Source organism: Onychostruthus taczanowskii, unplaced genomic scaffold, assembly GCF_017590055.1.
Source record: "Onychostruthus taczanowskii isolate IOZ18803 unplaced genomic scaffold, ASM1759005v1 scaffold17, whole genome shotgun sequence".
NCBI lineage: Eukaryota > Metazoa > Chordata > Aves > Passeriformes > Passeridae > Onychostruthus > Onychostruthus taczanowskii.
In genome coordinates, this window is record NW_024498906.1 from 857494 (window position 1) to 873016 (window position 15523).

At 39.4% G+C, this 15523-nt stretch overlaps 1 protein-coding gene across 2 annotated transcripts in view; it reads right to left on the bottom strand.

Annotated features, from left to right (window-relative positions):
- The window catches only part of SCML2 (Scm polycomb group protein like 2), a 72238-nt gene that overhangs the window by 14086 nt on the left and 42629 nt on the right, over positions 1 to 15523 (bottom strand). The window contains exons 8-10 of one of the 2 annotated variants that reach the window (XM_041399991.1): positions 9998 to 10248; positions 4861 to 4996; positions 2370 to 2573 (exon numbers count right to left, since the gene is read on the bottom strand). In XM_041399991.1, coding sequence (XP_041255925.1) covers positions 2370 to 2573; positions 4861 to 4996; positions 9998 to 10248 — 591 coding nt within the window. Of the gene's footprint in view, positions 1 to 2369; positions 2598 to 4860; positions 4997 to 9997; positions 10249 to 15523 lie in introns of both variants that reach the window. The other variant, XM_041399990.1, reaches the window with a different exon arrangement.

Consider the following 15523-nt stretch of genomic DNA (forward strand, 5'->3'; position numbering starts at 1 on the left):
TCTCCTCTGCTTGGGAAAAACATAAGCATCTTACTTCCCAGATAAATGCTAGGGGAAAAAATAAAAAGGAGTACCTCTGAGGTGCAATAATCTCAATTTTAATGATACATTAACAGGGACTGGAGCTTGTATGTGCAACCCTAGCCCTCAGGATGAAGAGTCATACTCATTTCTTCACCTTCCATTCTTTAAGTATGTTTTACATACCAGGTTCAAGCTGAGAAAAAGACTGAGAACGAAACAATCAGAGAAATGTGTTTTTCTGATACTGATGACACTCATCCTAGAGTCTGATTTTAATTCACTGCTTGAGAGAATTTATCTGAGCCTCAATCTTTTTCATTCCATCAAACACCATAGTCTCTGTGCTACAAAGAGAAAAAAAGGGGCTGACACCACCACCATTAGTGGGCTTGCTAATCAAGCCTTTAATTTCCTTTCTGTTTTATTTGCCTGAATTGAAAGCTTATGCGTTAAGCAAAAATAAAACAGTTTGAAAGAAAAGATTGTAAAATCCTAAATTTAATGTTATTCAAAACAATTATTTTCTTTGGTAGCTGAACCAAAAGAATCCATTAATTATTCCATGTATTCCAGCAAGATTATTTTATCCATGTCCTCATCAGCACACCATTTAATCCTATAGCAGGTATAATACTTTCTATAAAAGCATCAGTTCACAAATGACGTAAGATTTCTTTGCTTATTCTCTGCCACAGCATTTTTTTTTCTTGACAGGCTAAAAAAACCCCCAATCAAAACAACAAGCCACCCTCCAAACTTTAAAACAAAAGGGCTACAATTGTATTTCCTTATTTTATTCTACTGTTGCTTCCCTCTTCTTCCTTACTACTCATGTGCACAGCTAGATGTAATGTGCTACATTAGTCTAAATCTTATTTTATGCTTCACAAAATTTATCACCCACAAATTTTTGATAAAATGACAGGGAGTGTTTGCTCAACCACTTCTCAGCTACCTGTTTGACAAGCCAAGGAGAAGCAAGAGCTCAAGAACACTAGAAACCCACTGGGGCCTTGTGGTTTACTATCAGCCAGACCAGAACTCTTGCTTCCAGAGCAGTCCACATCGCCAGATTCCTCAAATCCAGAATACAGGCCCTGGGGTGAAGCCAGGTGCACAGCAGTAAATCCTTTTGTACAGAATTTTTGAATGCAAACAAGCCACAACTACATAAGGAATCTGAAATTTCTGTCTCCTGTTTGAAATTATTATTTTCAATTACTCAGTCACAGCTCAGAGATGCCACTGGCCTGTGATTTAGCCCGTGATGATAAACAATCACAAACAGAATATTGGCAGTGAACATCTCAGGGCATTTTGCTCCACAAAATTGACTTGTCTGAAATAGGTACAGCAAGGTATTAATAATATAACAAATGTTCATATATATTGAAAAAATAAGGCAGTACCAGTTTCAAAACCACATATATATGATGCCATTAAACCTCTACTACACAGCAGAGAAGCAGCACCCATTTTGTGCACAAACTCAGGGGGATGCCTGAGCAAGGCTCACTGTAGTTCTGCCACACACAGGTTGGGATGCTGCTCTTTAAATACAGTTAGACAGCAACATCTTTATGAGTACTTAATTGAACCTCTATTCCACTAATCATCTTTCACATCTGGTGTTAATGTAAAGAGATTAAAGTAATGCCAGGTCTTTTACCACCACTGATGGAATTATGAATTGATGTGCTAACTGTTGTAGATAGAATACTTCCTAGCCTAGAAGGAAAAGATGTCAAGCAGCAGCTATTCAGATTGAGACATAGAGATAATTTATCTACAGACCTGCCATCAATATGTAATAGAAATAAACCTATTCCATAATAGGTGACTTTGGTGGATGAAGAGTGACCTAAGATACTGCTGCAGTTCTGGGGAATGGTGCAAGGGAAGCAGCAGCAACTTTGACGTGTGGAATCTCTTGCCTGGAAGCTAAACAGATTAGTTTGAGACTTGTCACCCACTTGGTTAATGCTTTAAGAACACAAACACTGTGCATGGATAAGATTATGCGAATGACTTGAACTAATAAAGCTGATTATTTCACTTGTAGTGAGTTTATTTCACAAATGTTTGGCTACAGCTGCTAAATGAGATACACAAGCTCTACTTAGTGTAAGAAACTAACTGCATTGTGCATTTGTAAATCAAACACTGCTATTGCTATATTTTAATTTAAATTGCTCAAATCACTCTGAACTCAGAGTAAGATAAGTCATACATCATCAATGTTCACACAGCTACAAAAGTGACATAAATTCATTGCAGCTACTTTAGTTCTTCTGCCCTACCTCAAGTTCAATAAGAAACAAAAGAAACAGAGCATCTTCACATACCAGTTATCATTTCCCCTCCATGATGGCCAGATTTCAGAAATCCAAAGACTGTTTTGGCTTGATAGGCACAATCCACACAAGCCTGTACAGCCTGCTGAAGTACCACATTTACAGGACCTGGTCCAAAATGGTCTGGAAGCTGCTGAACCTTCTTCTTATCCAGGTGAGGCCCAGAATTTCCATGCTTGTTCACATAAACACACACTGAAAAGGTACAAGCCATATTTACTGCCAAGGAACCAAGACACAATTCCAAGTTAGAACTGCAAATTGTCACTTTAGTTTTAATCCTGCAGAAAAGTTATACTGGTCAACTCAAGAAGCTGAGCATGCACACCTACTTTCAGAGCATGCAGAAAGTGCTCTTCTACCAACGTTCTCCTGACTGAATCCTAAACTCACTTTTCGTCCTGCTTTCTGAAGCCCTTTTCTATCTCACTAATGTAACAAAGCTGACGGGATCTGTGCTTGTGTTTTGACTAATCTCTGCTCATACACTAGTTCCAGTAAAGTACAAATTACTGGCAGGTACTCCAAACCACCAAGTCACAATTCTACAAAGCAGGCATTACCAAGTTACTGCCTAATATTTTTCCTACTTGAGAAGCTGCAACAAAGAGAACCCTATGTTATATACCTGCCACTGATGCTCATTCTGAAGCTCCCATATGGCACTAACATATACATCACACAGAGTGGCTACCAAAGGCCTGCAGCTTCACAAGACCTGAACCATTCACAGGATTTCCACATTGCAATGTGGCTTGTCTGCTAAATAAACACTTCTTTACAAACACTGTAAGGTGGTTTAAGGTGTAGCACAAAACAATCATATAGGACTTTTGTAACTACTTTTTAAAGAGACAATGTGAAACTATCTTCCAAAACAACTGCCAAGGCAGAAGGACATGGGAAACATGTAAATGATGATTTTTTTTTTCTCTTGTTCATCCTGGCTGCCACATGACCATGAATGCACCCAAGACATTATTACAGCTTAATGAAAATATGTGCCTCTGTGGTGATTGAGCAATCTAAACATTCTGTTACACAAAGGACTTACATATTTTCTGAACTGTAGTTTGATTTTAGATAAAAACTCTGAGCATTTAAAAATAAAATATTTCTACAAGAGTTTTAATGATGTAATGTCTTTGTGCATATCTGCTTACTCTCTGATTTCTGTAAATTGAAGGAAATCTATTTGTACAAGTAATCAAAGACACATCAACAACAATAGCATGGCATTTTCTACCTGGGCTCAGCAACAACTTGCAAAAGATTTATTTTCCTAGGAAAAAGGTACTTGTTTTCCCCTCATCCATGATGGAAACTGGGCGTGAGAAGAGCCTGACAACTTCTATTGTAAAAACAGATTTTGAATGTAAAAAAGCACCCCAAGCAAAATTATGGTAATTTATGGAGTTTTTAGAAAGTTCTGAGATTTTGGCTGACAATATATGAATCGTTTCACTATAGGGTTACCAGTTCCTCAATGGGTTAGTTAATATACTGGCTTCTTTCTTTTCTGCCAATCCTTTTCAAGACACATTTTGTTATATTTAGAGGCAAAAAAAACCCCCAAAAAACAAACATGAGGAAAGAGGAATGTATTACCTCTGATTGCCACGACTGGGTTTTAACAGAGTTGTTTCTTTTAATGTAAGGCTATATAGAGATAAAATCTCCATTTTGTAACATTACAGTACAGCTTGCATGGGATCAGAATATCATATGGGCTTTTAGCTACATCTATTCCCATTTCATACATTAAGGAGTAGGACAGACATGAAAGAACTGTACAGCTTCCTTCTTCACACAGGAACAAACTGCCAGGTCTAGCAGATCTATCAAAAGTCCCAGTGCCCCAGTGTCGTCGGGGTCACCATTTTGTCGAAGAAGGGAGAGGCGACACCAGATGGTCATCAGCAAACTCTCAGTTTAATGATAGTCATACACTTGGTTAAATACAATACTTAATTAGCTCATGCATAGTGCAAAACTATAGCTCATCATTGGTTAATGTGTTATTTGCGTCATTACATCATCTGAAGGTCTCTTCTGCATTTTTGTGATTTTAGAGCTAACTCTCAGTCCCTAATTCTGCAACTTATTGATACAGTCTTACCGAGACTTTCCCTCCTGAAGGACACCCTGTCCTTCAAGATATCATTAGCCTCCTTTCCCATCTAGTTTTATCAGGCCAGTTTGACTGTGTCCTTTCTCATCAAGCCATTCCTGCACAAAACTCTCTACATTTCTGTGTCCTTTCTTATCAAGCCATTCCTGCACAAAACTCTCCACACCCCAGAACTTATTGCTATAATGTGGGCATCAAAATACCAGTTCTGAAAAGTAACTCTGGCTCCTACAAATATCTTTCAAAAATAAGGCAGCTGGATGATTTACAGTAATAAGTTTGCAGCACATTCTTCATAAAAATGAAACTGCTTGACATGGAAGCCATTTCATACACTTCTTTGTTTTTTACCTGTGGATATAACTGCTGCAGTTGCACCAGACAAACTGATTCCATCTTTAAGTACCTGTGCAGTGCCGTTTTCCCCCTCAGGAGATGACTGAGGAGAAAGAGATGTAGGAGTCAGTTGTTCTGGCAAGACTTTTTTCTGTTAAGAGAGAAAAAAAAAAAGTCAAAATGTTTAATGTTTTTTAAGGAGTCTGCACAACCTTCCTGCTATCATTACCATCTTAATGAATGTGCGTGATTCTTTATTAGAAAAGTACCATACCCAGCAGAGAAGAGAAAGTTCAGGAAAGGAAGACCAGAAACACTCAGTTCGCAGTTACAGCTACTTTAGTAATGCAGTGGAATACAAATAACTTAGAGCGCACCTTTGCCTAAAAAGTGGGAAAAGAAAGAGCTTTATATACTACTTCATGACTCTTCTAAAAATCTTAGAAAGAAGTATTCCAGGGTATTTTCCTGCCCATGCCCTTCCAGCTGGGTTTATCACGGCTCAAGTAAGTTAGCTGAGCTGTGTATGTACTGGATAAAAACCCTAAGTCACATCTAGGTGTCAACATTACAGTGCACCTGTATTTTTCCTCAGCTTATTTCAAAGGGGTTGAAATTCTCAAGTAATCACTTCAAGGAATTTTCAGGTGCTTCATGCAAGATATCAAACAAGCCTGTAGCTACAATCCAGTCATGCTGGTTGCCAAAACATTTTCCTTTCCCAAAGCAAACTTATTTGCAGCTTATCATATGACAGATAACCAGAGTTCAGAGCACAGCAATTCAGAGATTGGTCCATGTGCATTATCTTCTCCACCTGAAGAAAAGAGAATCCTGTAATTTGGTTTGGACTGGGGTTTAGAAAAGAAATGTGCACATGTAAGACATTTCACAGAATCACAGAATGTCCTGAGTTGGAAGGGACACACAAGGATCATTGAGTCCAACTCCTGGCCCTGTACAGGACACGCTGAGAGTCAGACTTTGTGCCTGAGAGCGTCCAAACTCTTCTCAAGCTCTGTCAGACTTGGTGCTGCAACCATTTCCCTGGGGGGCTGTTCCAGTGCCCAATCACCCTCTGGGTGAAGAACCTTTTCCTGCTATCCCACCTAAACCTTCTCTGACATAGCTTCGGGCCATTCCCTTGTGTCCTGTCTCTGGTCATCAGAGATGTGTTTTGACATACTATGAAAATACATCGAAATAAAAGAAATAATAAATTGGAGTTCATCACTTTTTCCTTCACCACTTATTCTTGCATGAGAACAGATTACTTTTTCACTCTTTTACCTAGCAAAAATTAGGAATGTAAGAGATTACCCACGGTAATCTCTGCTGAACACAGCAGAGACTTGTGGTAATGTGATAAGGATTTACCATTAAAACTGATATATAGTGAAGTAAAACTTCAGTCAATTTGCTAAGGAAGGCTAAGCCCTCTTCCATTTAGCAGTATTCATCCTCTGCACTTCTAGAATCAGCCTATTTTCCAAGTAATGTATTGAAAACCATGTAGAGAGCAATCAGAATATATACCTTCCTAAAAGAAGCAGCGTTTAACTTCACAACACCTAGAAAGAAGAAATTAACTTTCTTCTGAAATCCAGGGCACTTAAAAAAAATTCTGTGCCACTTACATTTCGGAGAAGATGGGTTTGGCTGGGGAAAGTACTTAACAATATGGCACTGGGGGGAATCACCACGAACGTAAGGAACAGAATGCCAAGGCTTGGCACTGCATTGTGAATGAGATGAGGTGGCACAGAACCAAGTAGTGATGTACTTGTCAGGAACTGACCATTTATCTTAACACTGGGTGACAGAAAGGTCTCCATCCTAAATACAGATTAAAAAAATGCACTTGGGAAGATTGAGGTTTTGATCTGAAGTCCAACATTCCTGAAGGCCCCCTGTAGCAGGGATTCTTGGGGGTGGGGGGACAGTTTTCTTTTACCACACTACCAAAAATGGGTGGTCATATTGAGGGAAAAGATGAGGAAATGGGGGAAAATGTAGGAATGAAAACAAAATACAAACACTAAACTAAGAGGAACCATCCCTCTCCACACCAATGCACATGAGTGGTGAGACTCACTGGCTGTTTCCTATCTTCTCCCTCAGAAGGGAATATAGCACGTTATGCTTGCTCAGCTGAGGCTCTCATTTTGCACCCCCCATGATGGGCACAGTGCCTTATCTGGCTGGCCTCTGCCAGCTGGGAGGGCACACCAGCTCTGCCTTCAGAGGGCTCACAGATTGTACCACCAGGACAACTTCAGCAGCTTCACCCTCACGCTTAAAAACTCTTTTTGTGGGGTTGAATTTAGGGTTGGTACTCACACTCAGACCAAGGGGTTTCCTTAAGAAATTCGGAAAGGAATTCTTTGCACTGTTATGTAAAGTGTACTTTTAAAATATAACGAAAGAGATGTATAGAGGTTCCTTCTTTATTATGGAAGAGTAAAAACATACAGTGCAAGCTGTGAGAAACAAATGAAAAACAAAATCCAACATGCATCTCATACTTACAGAGCTCAGAAAAAATTTAAATAAAGGAGAAAAATGATGCAACAGCTCAACATTTCTAGCTGTATAATAAAAGTTAGTATCTGCAAAATGATAAATAATGCAGCATAACAAACCTAAAGGGGCAAAGAAATTCAAACAACTCTACAGAGAGACAGTCAGATACCAATGTCCCTAAATACACCAAACAGCCAGCTCACACTTGAAGCACAACCATTTAGTGCAACATCTGGAGAGGGGTTTTTTTGCATCAGTCTGGGGGGGTGGATGGAAGAAAAAAAGCACTTTCAAGCCTCTTGGCACATACCAATTGCATATTTGCATACACACTGTGAGGTGTACAGGCTGTATGGCTGCACTTCATGTCAGACACACCCTGTCTGCAGAACTCCCACAAAGCCCCATTTCCTCTCCTTACTCTTATGCTAACAGGTGTAATAGTCCAAAGAAAAGTTTGCACATATGTATAACATCTTAGCAATTTAATCACTTACCAAAGCAATAACAGCCTTCTGCAAATTCTCAAGAGAAGCTAATTTTTCAAGTTAATGCTAAAGTTAACAAAATAAAAATCCCAAATTAGATGCATTAAACCTAGATTTTGCAAAACCCCTCTGTTGCCTGGTCCCGCAGAGGAAATCAGGAGTGCATAGAGGAACCTCAGATTTGCTGCCCCAGGACAGGGTATGTCAGCACTAACACCCATTCCCCAAACAGTACCTCCAAGCACTTCACACAAACCAGGTGTCATATGCTCCAAGCAGACACCTTCAGACACCCAGGGCCCAGAAGCCTCTTCTAATGGCAAGGTGCCTCCAATTACTGTATCAAAACATAGATAAAGCCTCTCAATTTCTTTTTAATGAGAGCGATAGGAAAAAATTCTTACATGCAAGTGCACATCCTGCCACACCTGAATAACACCTTAAGATATGACAGTCCTGTGTTCAGTGCTGTCCTTTAAAGCCCTGTCCAGACTTACAAAGAACACCCCACCCACCAGCTAAGCCTGGATAGGAGCACCTTTCTCCTCTTTAATCTCTGTCACTGTGCATTTTTATACACCAAGTAAGAGAGAAACAAAACTGGAGACCAATTCCATCAGTAGCCTACCAGTTTGGATGTCTGACTGCAAGGGGCAGGCAGCAGAGAAGAGTGCTCAGCTTTCAATTTATGGTGCCCAAAATTATTTCTTATCTTATGATCATCATCATGAAGTGCTGCTTCCAGTTTCATACAAGAGCTTCCACCTATGCTCTAGCAATGTTACTTCACTAGCACTGATCAGCACCATCACCAGAAGGGAGAATCCCCACCTTGCCATTACTCCACCTGTTCCCATAGATCCCACAGCCCACACTGATGCAGACTGGAGGAGAAAAGCCCCTAAACTTCTACTTTTTGATTCTTGTTTGGAGGAAAGAGGAATGAACACAAAAAAAAAACCAAACCAAAAAACACCAGGAAAAAGCACTGCCCCCCACCTCCTCACTAGTGCTAATGCAAAGCAGGAAGGAGCACAAGGACAGACTCAAATTGCCTGAGGAAAGACATTGCAGGATTGCTACTTTTCTTGGACAGCCTGCTGTGCATGAGCAAGCCGCAGAAAATAGACTGTACTTCCATGGCAATTCAAATTGCCCTAAGTCTGCCCTGCTGTGATCCTATTCTTCCTTGCAGCAGCTGTAGAATTTGTGCTTTTTTGGGGTGGAGCAGACAAAGAAGAAAGTAGAAGGGATAGATGCTGTGCTAGCTGTCTACCAGTTGAGCTCCCTGAAATGGCTCACTTGGGGATTTTTCATGTGCCAGTGCTGCTGTCAGTGGCAGCAGGAAGTGGGGTGAAGGGACAGTGTGCACCTGAGAAAAGGGCTCCGGTGTGCACCTGAGCAAAGTGCTCCAGTGCATACATGACCAAAGAGCTGCAGTGTGCACCTGAGCAAAGAGCTCCGGTGTGCACCTGAGCAAAGAGCTCCAGTGTGCACTTGACCAAAGAGCTCTACCAGAGCTGAAGATGGAGACAGCTGCCAGCACTGCTGGTCTGACTCAGCTGGGCAGGGAGAAAGGCATCGTGCCTTTCAAACCAGGGCAGAATTAGGCCTGCATCTAGAGAAAAAGAAGCTTCCTGCTTCATGCTAGTAGAAGCTCCAGGATTAGGGAGTATCCACAAGATTCATTTGGCAAATCCAGCTGTATGCTTAAGAAGCCTAAATTATACAATAAAGTCCTCACTGTTTTTAATTCTTTGTTTCTAAACCTGAAAAAAAATCCCAAAAATGAAAGATATATATATATATATATATATATATATATATACACGGTTCAGTAACAAACTAACCCAAACTAAAAAGCTTAAATGCTTCCCTGTCTCTCTACTTCAGAATAACATTTTTCAACACCAATTACTCACCCATTAATAAAACAGTAATCTTTTTTGGGAATAAAATAATCCACAGGATCTTATACTAAAATATTCCAGAAGAGCTATTCTAAACTTTTTCTTGTAATCACTTGCTGAAAACAGTAAAGCCCTGAAGGCTGAAGAGAAGATAGAAAATTAAGTAATAATAATTAAAAATCTCACTACAAAATTTTGCAATATAAAGTAAAGTAGTAGATAAGGACTAACCTTTTTTCCAGGTTTTAAACTTTTTTTCCTTGTTTTAAGATTTTCAGTATGAGAGGTGCTTTTTGTCAGGGGAATATTTTTAGGAGACCTGCCCTTCTTGGGAACTGCAGACTGTCCAGGGGGTTTGCCCCGACCTGGTTTCCTGCCCCGTTGCGCTGGTACTGGAGCAGATTTCTGTGGAGACTGCATTGAACGCCGGGTCACTTTGGAAGGGGAAGATTGGATTTTTGCACTGCTCTTTGTAATGGAAACTGAGGAAAAACAAAAACAAAAGGGAAGGGGGGGAAAACCTCAAAATGAACAATGGAAAGCAACTTTTCTAACAAAGGCTTAAAAAAATAAAAGTGTACTGCACAATTTACATTGTAAAATGAATATACTTTGAACTTAAGTAGCTGGCATGAAACTACAGAACTTCATTGACGCCAAAGAGAGAACTCTTTGTACCCATTCTTTTACAGGGACTTTCCTAAGAGAAAAACATTCAAATAAAAACTGGGGAAAAAACCCAAGAATTAATCCACTCACCTTATAAATGCTTCCCATAATTTAATTACAATATTTATAAAGTGCCTTTCATAAAGAAGGCCTTCAAAAATACTTCAAAAATTATATAACTTATAATACATCCCTTTTCCACTAAGAGCAGTTTCCACAACTACAAGACATGCAAACTTCTTCTAGGGAGCTACAAAACAACTTTGAGCAGCAAAGAAAATCATCCCAGTTACAAGGAGAAACTGATGACAAGCAAAATGTCTTTAATGAGTATTTGTCTGAGATGCTGGTTTAGAAAGTTAAGCTCACATAACCATACCCAGATTTTTCTACCTGGTGCCATTTTGAAGAAGGGGTTCCAAAAATCAAACACAAAGTATGATTTTTCTTTATTCTTAAGAGTGTAGTGATTTTCTCCCATGAGATGGCTTAATCTCCCATTCCAATTCAATATGGGATACCAACAGATATCCATTTGGATATGTTCCAATATGCATATGCTGTGATAGCATTATAATCTGGTGTGAGGCTCTAAGATGTAACCAGATTTCATTAAATTAAAACTTCCTAGTGAACAGGTCTCTTCCACCCAACTCGCTCTTCTCTGAAATAATGACAATTTCATTTTAACAATTCCCTTCCCAATGGACAGATTAGAACACCAAAAGGATGCCAAACAGAACATGAGGACATACCCTCAATGAACCTGCTACAGCAGCACCTGTGGCCAACAAAAAGCAAATATTAAGTCCCTGTGGCTGACAAATATTCCATTCTGTTGGCCCAGCTGCTGGCAGGCAGACACATGCAGAAACTGCAGGACAGGTAAGTAGAAGATGAAATAGGGAAATTTTTTGACATCAAACCACCTTTGTTGAGATATATGGGAAAGAAACACACAACATATTTGAAATAATTTGAAACCTTTACACTAAAATTAGACAGCTTTCTAGTGTCACACTGCCCCTATCACAGCCTTTTGCATCTTGCTGATCGTGAAATTCACGTGATTCACCCCAACCTTAAATATGATAAACTTAATGCGACATAACTTAGAGAAGTATTGCAAGTAAGAGTTAAAGCAGGCTTTGACTGTGTTGCTCATCAGTGCCTGACTCAAAGCACTAATTCATACTGGAAATGGAGCATAGGGGGCTGTTAATTCTGGATTTTTGGAATCTCTCTTCTCTGAAATTATTAGTATGTTGAAGCTTTCTGGTAAGCAAGTAAAACAAAAAATAAAACACAAATATACTTTTGAAATCAGAGATTGAGAAAATAAAATATTTAAAGATTGAGTAACGATTTTAATGTCTAGCTCTATGAATTATATTCAACTTAACAGTCCAGCACCTTGCTTTGCAACTGTTCCTTTAACCTTGTATCTTTATTCAGGAGTTAACTGTTATTAAGCATTTGAAATAGAGAATGTCACTATTTTCAAATTCACCAAGATTAAATACACACTGCACACAAGACTTCTTATAAAATACAACTACTACTGACACACATTTCTAAAGCAGTAGGAGCATTTACATACATTGCTATTTGCCTGATTCAGTTACTAATCTAATATTCCTTAATGGCAGTTCAGAAGAAATCTCTTCATTATGGCTGGTTGCAATTCTAATACATCAAATGCAGACTGGATATCCCAAGGTACCTGAGAAGGACCACCTTCTGGATGTACAAAGTGATCACTTTCCTTTTATTTATGTATGCCAAAACATCTTTTCACATGCAATGACAAAATAAGATGAACAGAATTTTAACAAAATGCTGGCACAGCATTACTCTTATGTTCCTGAATTGCTGAACAACAACTCACGTTAAGTTGTGTATCTGGAAAGCAAAACAATATCAACTGTATGCTGTACAATGCAATACTACATACTGTATTATACTTACAACAATATAAAATGCAGCTATTTTTATTTATTTGTGCCACACAAGTATGCATAGAACAAAACAATCATGATCGTGTAAAGAAATGTTGTTTTAACAAATTCTTTGTGCTTCTGCCTGTGCTGAAATCTAGCAAATGCATTTCTATTCTCACACACTAAAGACATAGCTGTTGTTAAATACACACTACTTTCAAGTCAACAGGTTCTAGGAGCACAGGTATGAGTTTTGGACACTGGGCAATCCTTATTCCCTTCCAGAAGGACATTTACCAGACAAAGAGTAACAATGCAAACAGCTCCAGCCACTTCCCGCTGTTCTCTTGAACCACACACATCAAGCACTACCTTATCTCAGCATCTTCCTACCTGTATCTGCCAGAGAACCAAATATGAGCAGCATTAACCATTAAGGGGGCGGGGGGAATCACATCCCACTTGGTATTTTTCCTTCTGCCTAGGGCTGAAGTTGCTTTTTTTAATAGGCAGGACTGCAACAAAGCCCATGCTGCCTGGGCAGCATCCCAGAGATAGCAGCAAATGAGGAAGCTGCTATTTGCATTTGTTGATTTAAGAGAGGATGGGGGGAGCACAAGGAGAGGGAGACTGCTGAAGTAATTCCCATATTGTCTGCAGGCTGTATTGACAGTGATCATCAGTCACCTGGTCATACTTCCCTCACCCCGGCCTTCAGAGGGAGACCAAAGGTTACACTGGGTCACAGGATCTGGAGGGAAATGAAAAGACATGCAAAATCAAGCTGCCAACCCACTGCATCTGTAGACAGAGTTATCCCCACTAGGCCACATGTTCCAAAAACTAAGACATTTTAATAGTCTCATGAGAACTTGTTAAAATATAACGATGAAGAGAATAGAGAGGAAAAATGCCAAGCTCTGCTTGCAATTACTGCAGTATTTAGCTGGGATATTTACAACCAAAAAAGCACATTTGCCTTTTGAGGATGCTGCTTTGCATCACAAAGGCCCTCTGATTTGCACAAACAAAATCAAGCATTTGTGTCATGTTGCTCATCTACAGAAATATCCGCCACTCCAGTTTCAGGAATGGGATGCATTGCATGGCTTTCCTTTTCAAATATCTTGTTTAGAGCCAAAACCTGTACAAGCACCCTTAATAACTGAAGAACAGAGGTCACACTACACAGATATATTTTACCACAGAAATGTTAGCAACAAAGCAGTGCTTTCAGACTTCACAGAGCTCAAGTCACACTGCCACATTTCTGTGGGCTATAGGTATACAGCCCTTCATGCAACTCACAGCTTTCATACTTTCAAATACTTCTCTTTCAAAACATTCTTTCTTTCCCCCCTGTCCCCCTCAAATGGTTCTGTGAGAATCCCAACACCTGTGAACTTTGCATTTAATATAAGAGAAACCCCAAATCCTGTATTTTGGAACGCACAACCTGGAGATGCACAGCCACAACTCAGTCCCTCGCTGAAACAAGCAGAGCCACTGCAATCAACTGAGCCCATTTGCATGAAAAGGACCCAAAAAGTTACACCTCACATGAGGGCCAAATTCTGCTTGCAGAAGCAGAAAAACTTCCCAGACACAGGTAGAACTGCAAAATTGACCCCAGAATGTTATCTCTGAGATCTCTTGCCAGAATAAGTAACATATTTAAGACAACTGTGAAATCTGAAGCTACTGAAACCTCCAGTACTTGGGAAGGGGATGGAACAGATGACAGCTCAGAAGCCTGAATTCTCATGCAATTCTAATTAGTAAAATTCCCTCAAATAATCAGCAGTGACAGTTTCACTCCATGTTTTTATGGAAAGCAGGGGGAAAAAAAGGTTCAGATTTGTAATATTTAAACATCATAAATCTCCCATTCAGTTAGTGCCACAGAACAGCAATTACAAGACAAGACTTAAAACAACTGATGGGAAATTATACAAAGCAAGGTAGGGGCTCACTGCCATGCATTCTGTGAACACAGAATTGCTACCTGAGGCGAAGGTGCCAAATTAGGCCAGTAAAAAAGTTCACTTTTAGAAACAGATTTTTTTTTTCAAGAGATAAATTATTCTATTTGTACTGTAGTATTGTTCCTATGCCCAATGTTCTTCTGAGAATATAAAAGCCTGGTCCTTCTGTTATGTACATGCAAAAAAAAAAAAAAGGTGAAGAGTTTTAGCAACTTACCCTAAATCCACGTGAGCATTCCACAGGAGAAGTAATGGAAACATATCTGCTGAGTTCTAGCCTGGAGTTTTAACTACAAAACTAACCTTCTTTAATACAGTCAGTTATTATCATGATAGTTTTGACAACTGGCAAAGGAAGTGGAAAAGATTAGCAATTTTTTCAAAACAGCTTACTGACAAGGATTATAAAAATTTATGTCCTTATGTCTCAATTGAACAACAGAGCCATACAAAAGCGTAACTATCTGTAATACATTCTACCTCTCCATATCTGTGTTTGGATCACTTCTGGTTATGAGGTAGCTGTGAGATAGTAATTGATATGTTGCTATGATACAAATCAGGTATAAGTCATTATTCTAGTATCTAAAAAGCAACATCATACTGGGAAACTTCAACATCCACCTTGGCAAGACTTGGACACTACAGCTTGAACCTTTTTTCTAGATTTTAGTTTCTGTTACCAATATAATAAAAGAAATAAAAAGTCTCTGTCTTCCGTGAAAATTTTTAGCCTACCTTACACAGGACTGAAAGGCAAAATGGAGGCTACCAAGCAATGTAAGACAGAAATGGATGAAAGAAAAAAAAAAAACATTCCTCTCCCAGTGACCTCCCCAGGCAGCACCATAGCTCCACTCCTTCAGTCCCTCAGTCCTTCACCCCAGTCTGCCACATTTTCAAGAGGTAGGCAAGCCAGCCCCTACAGAATCAACTGCTGAAAATACAATTTAAGATCCATCAAAACCCGCTGCTAACCAAACTAACTCATCACTTCCAAAAAACCCAACTTCTATGAGCTAAAATGGGGCAGAGAATATGTGGGATTTGGGGGGGTTACAGGCAAAACAGAAGAAAGGATCTTCCAGGAGTCTTTCAGTTAGTCCCCAGAAACCAAGAACTGTGAAAAGCCAGCTTCTAGTCTCATCCTTGAACAAGCATTG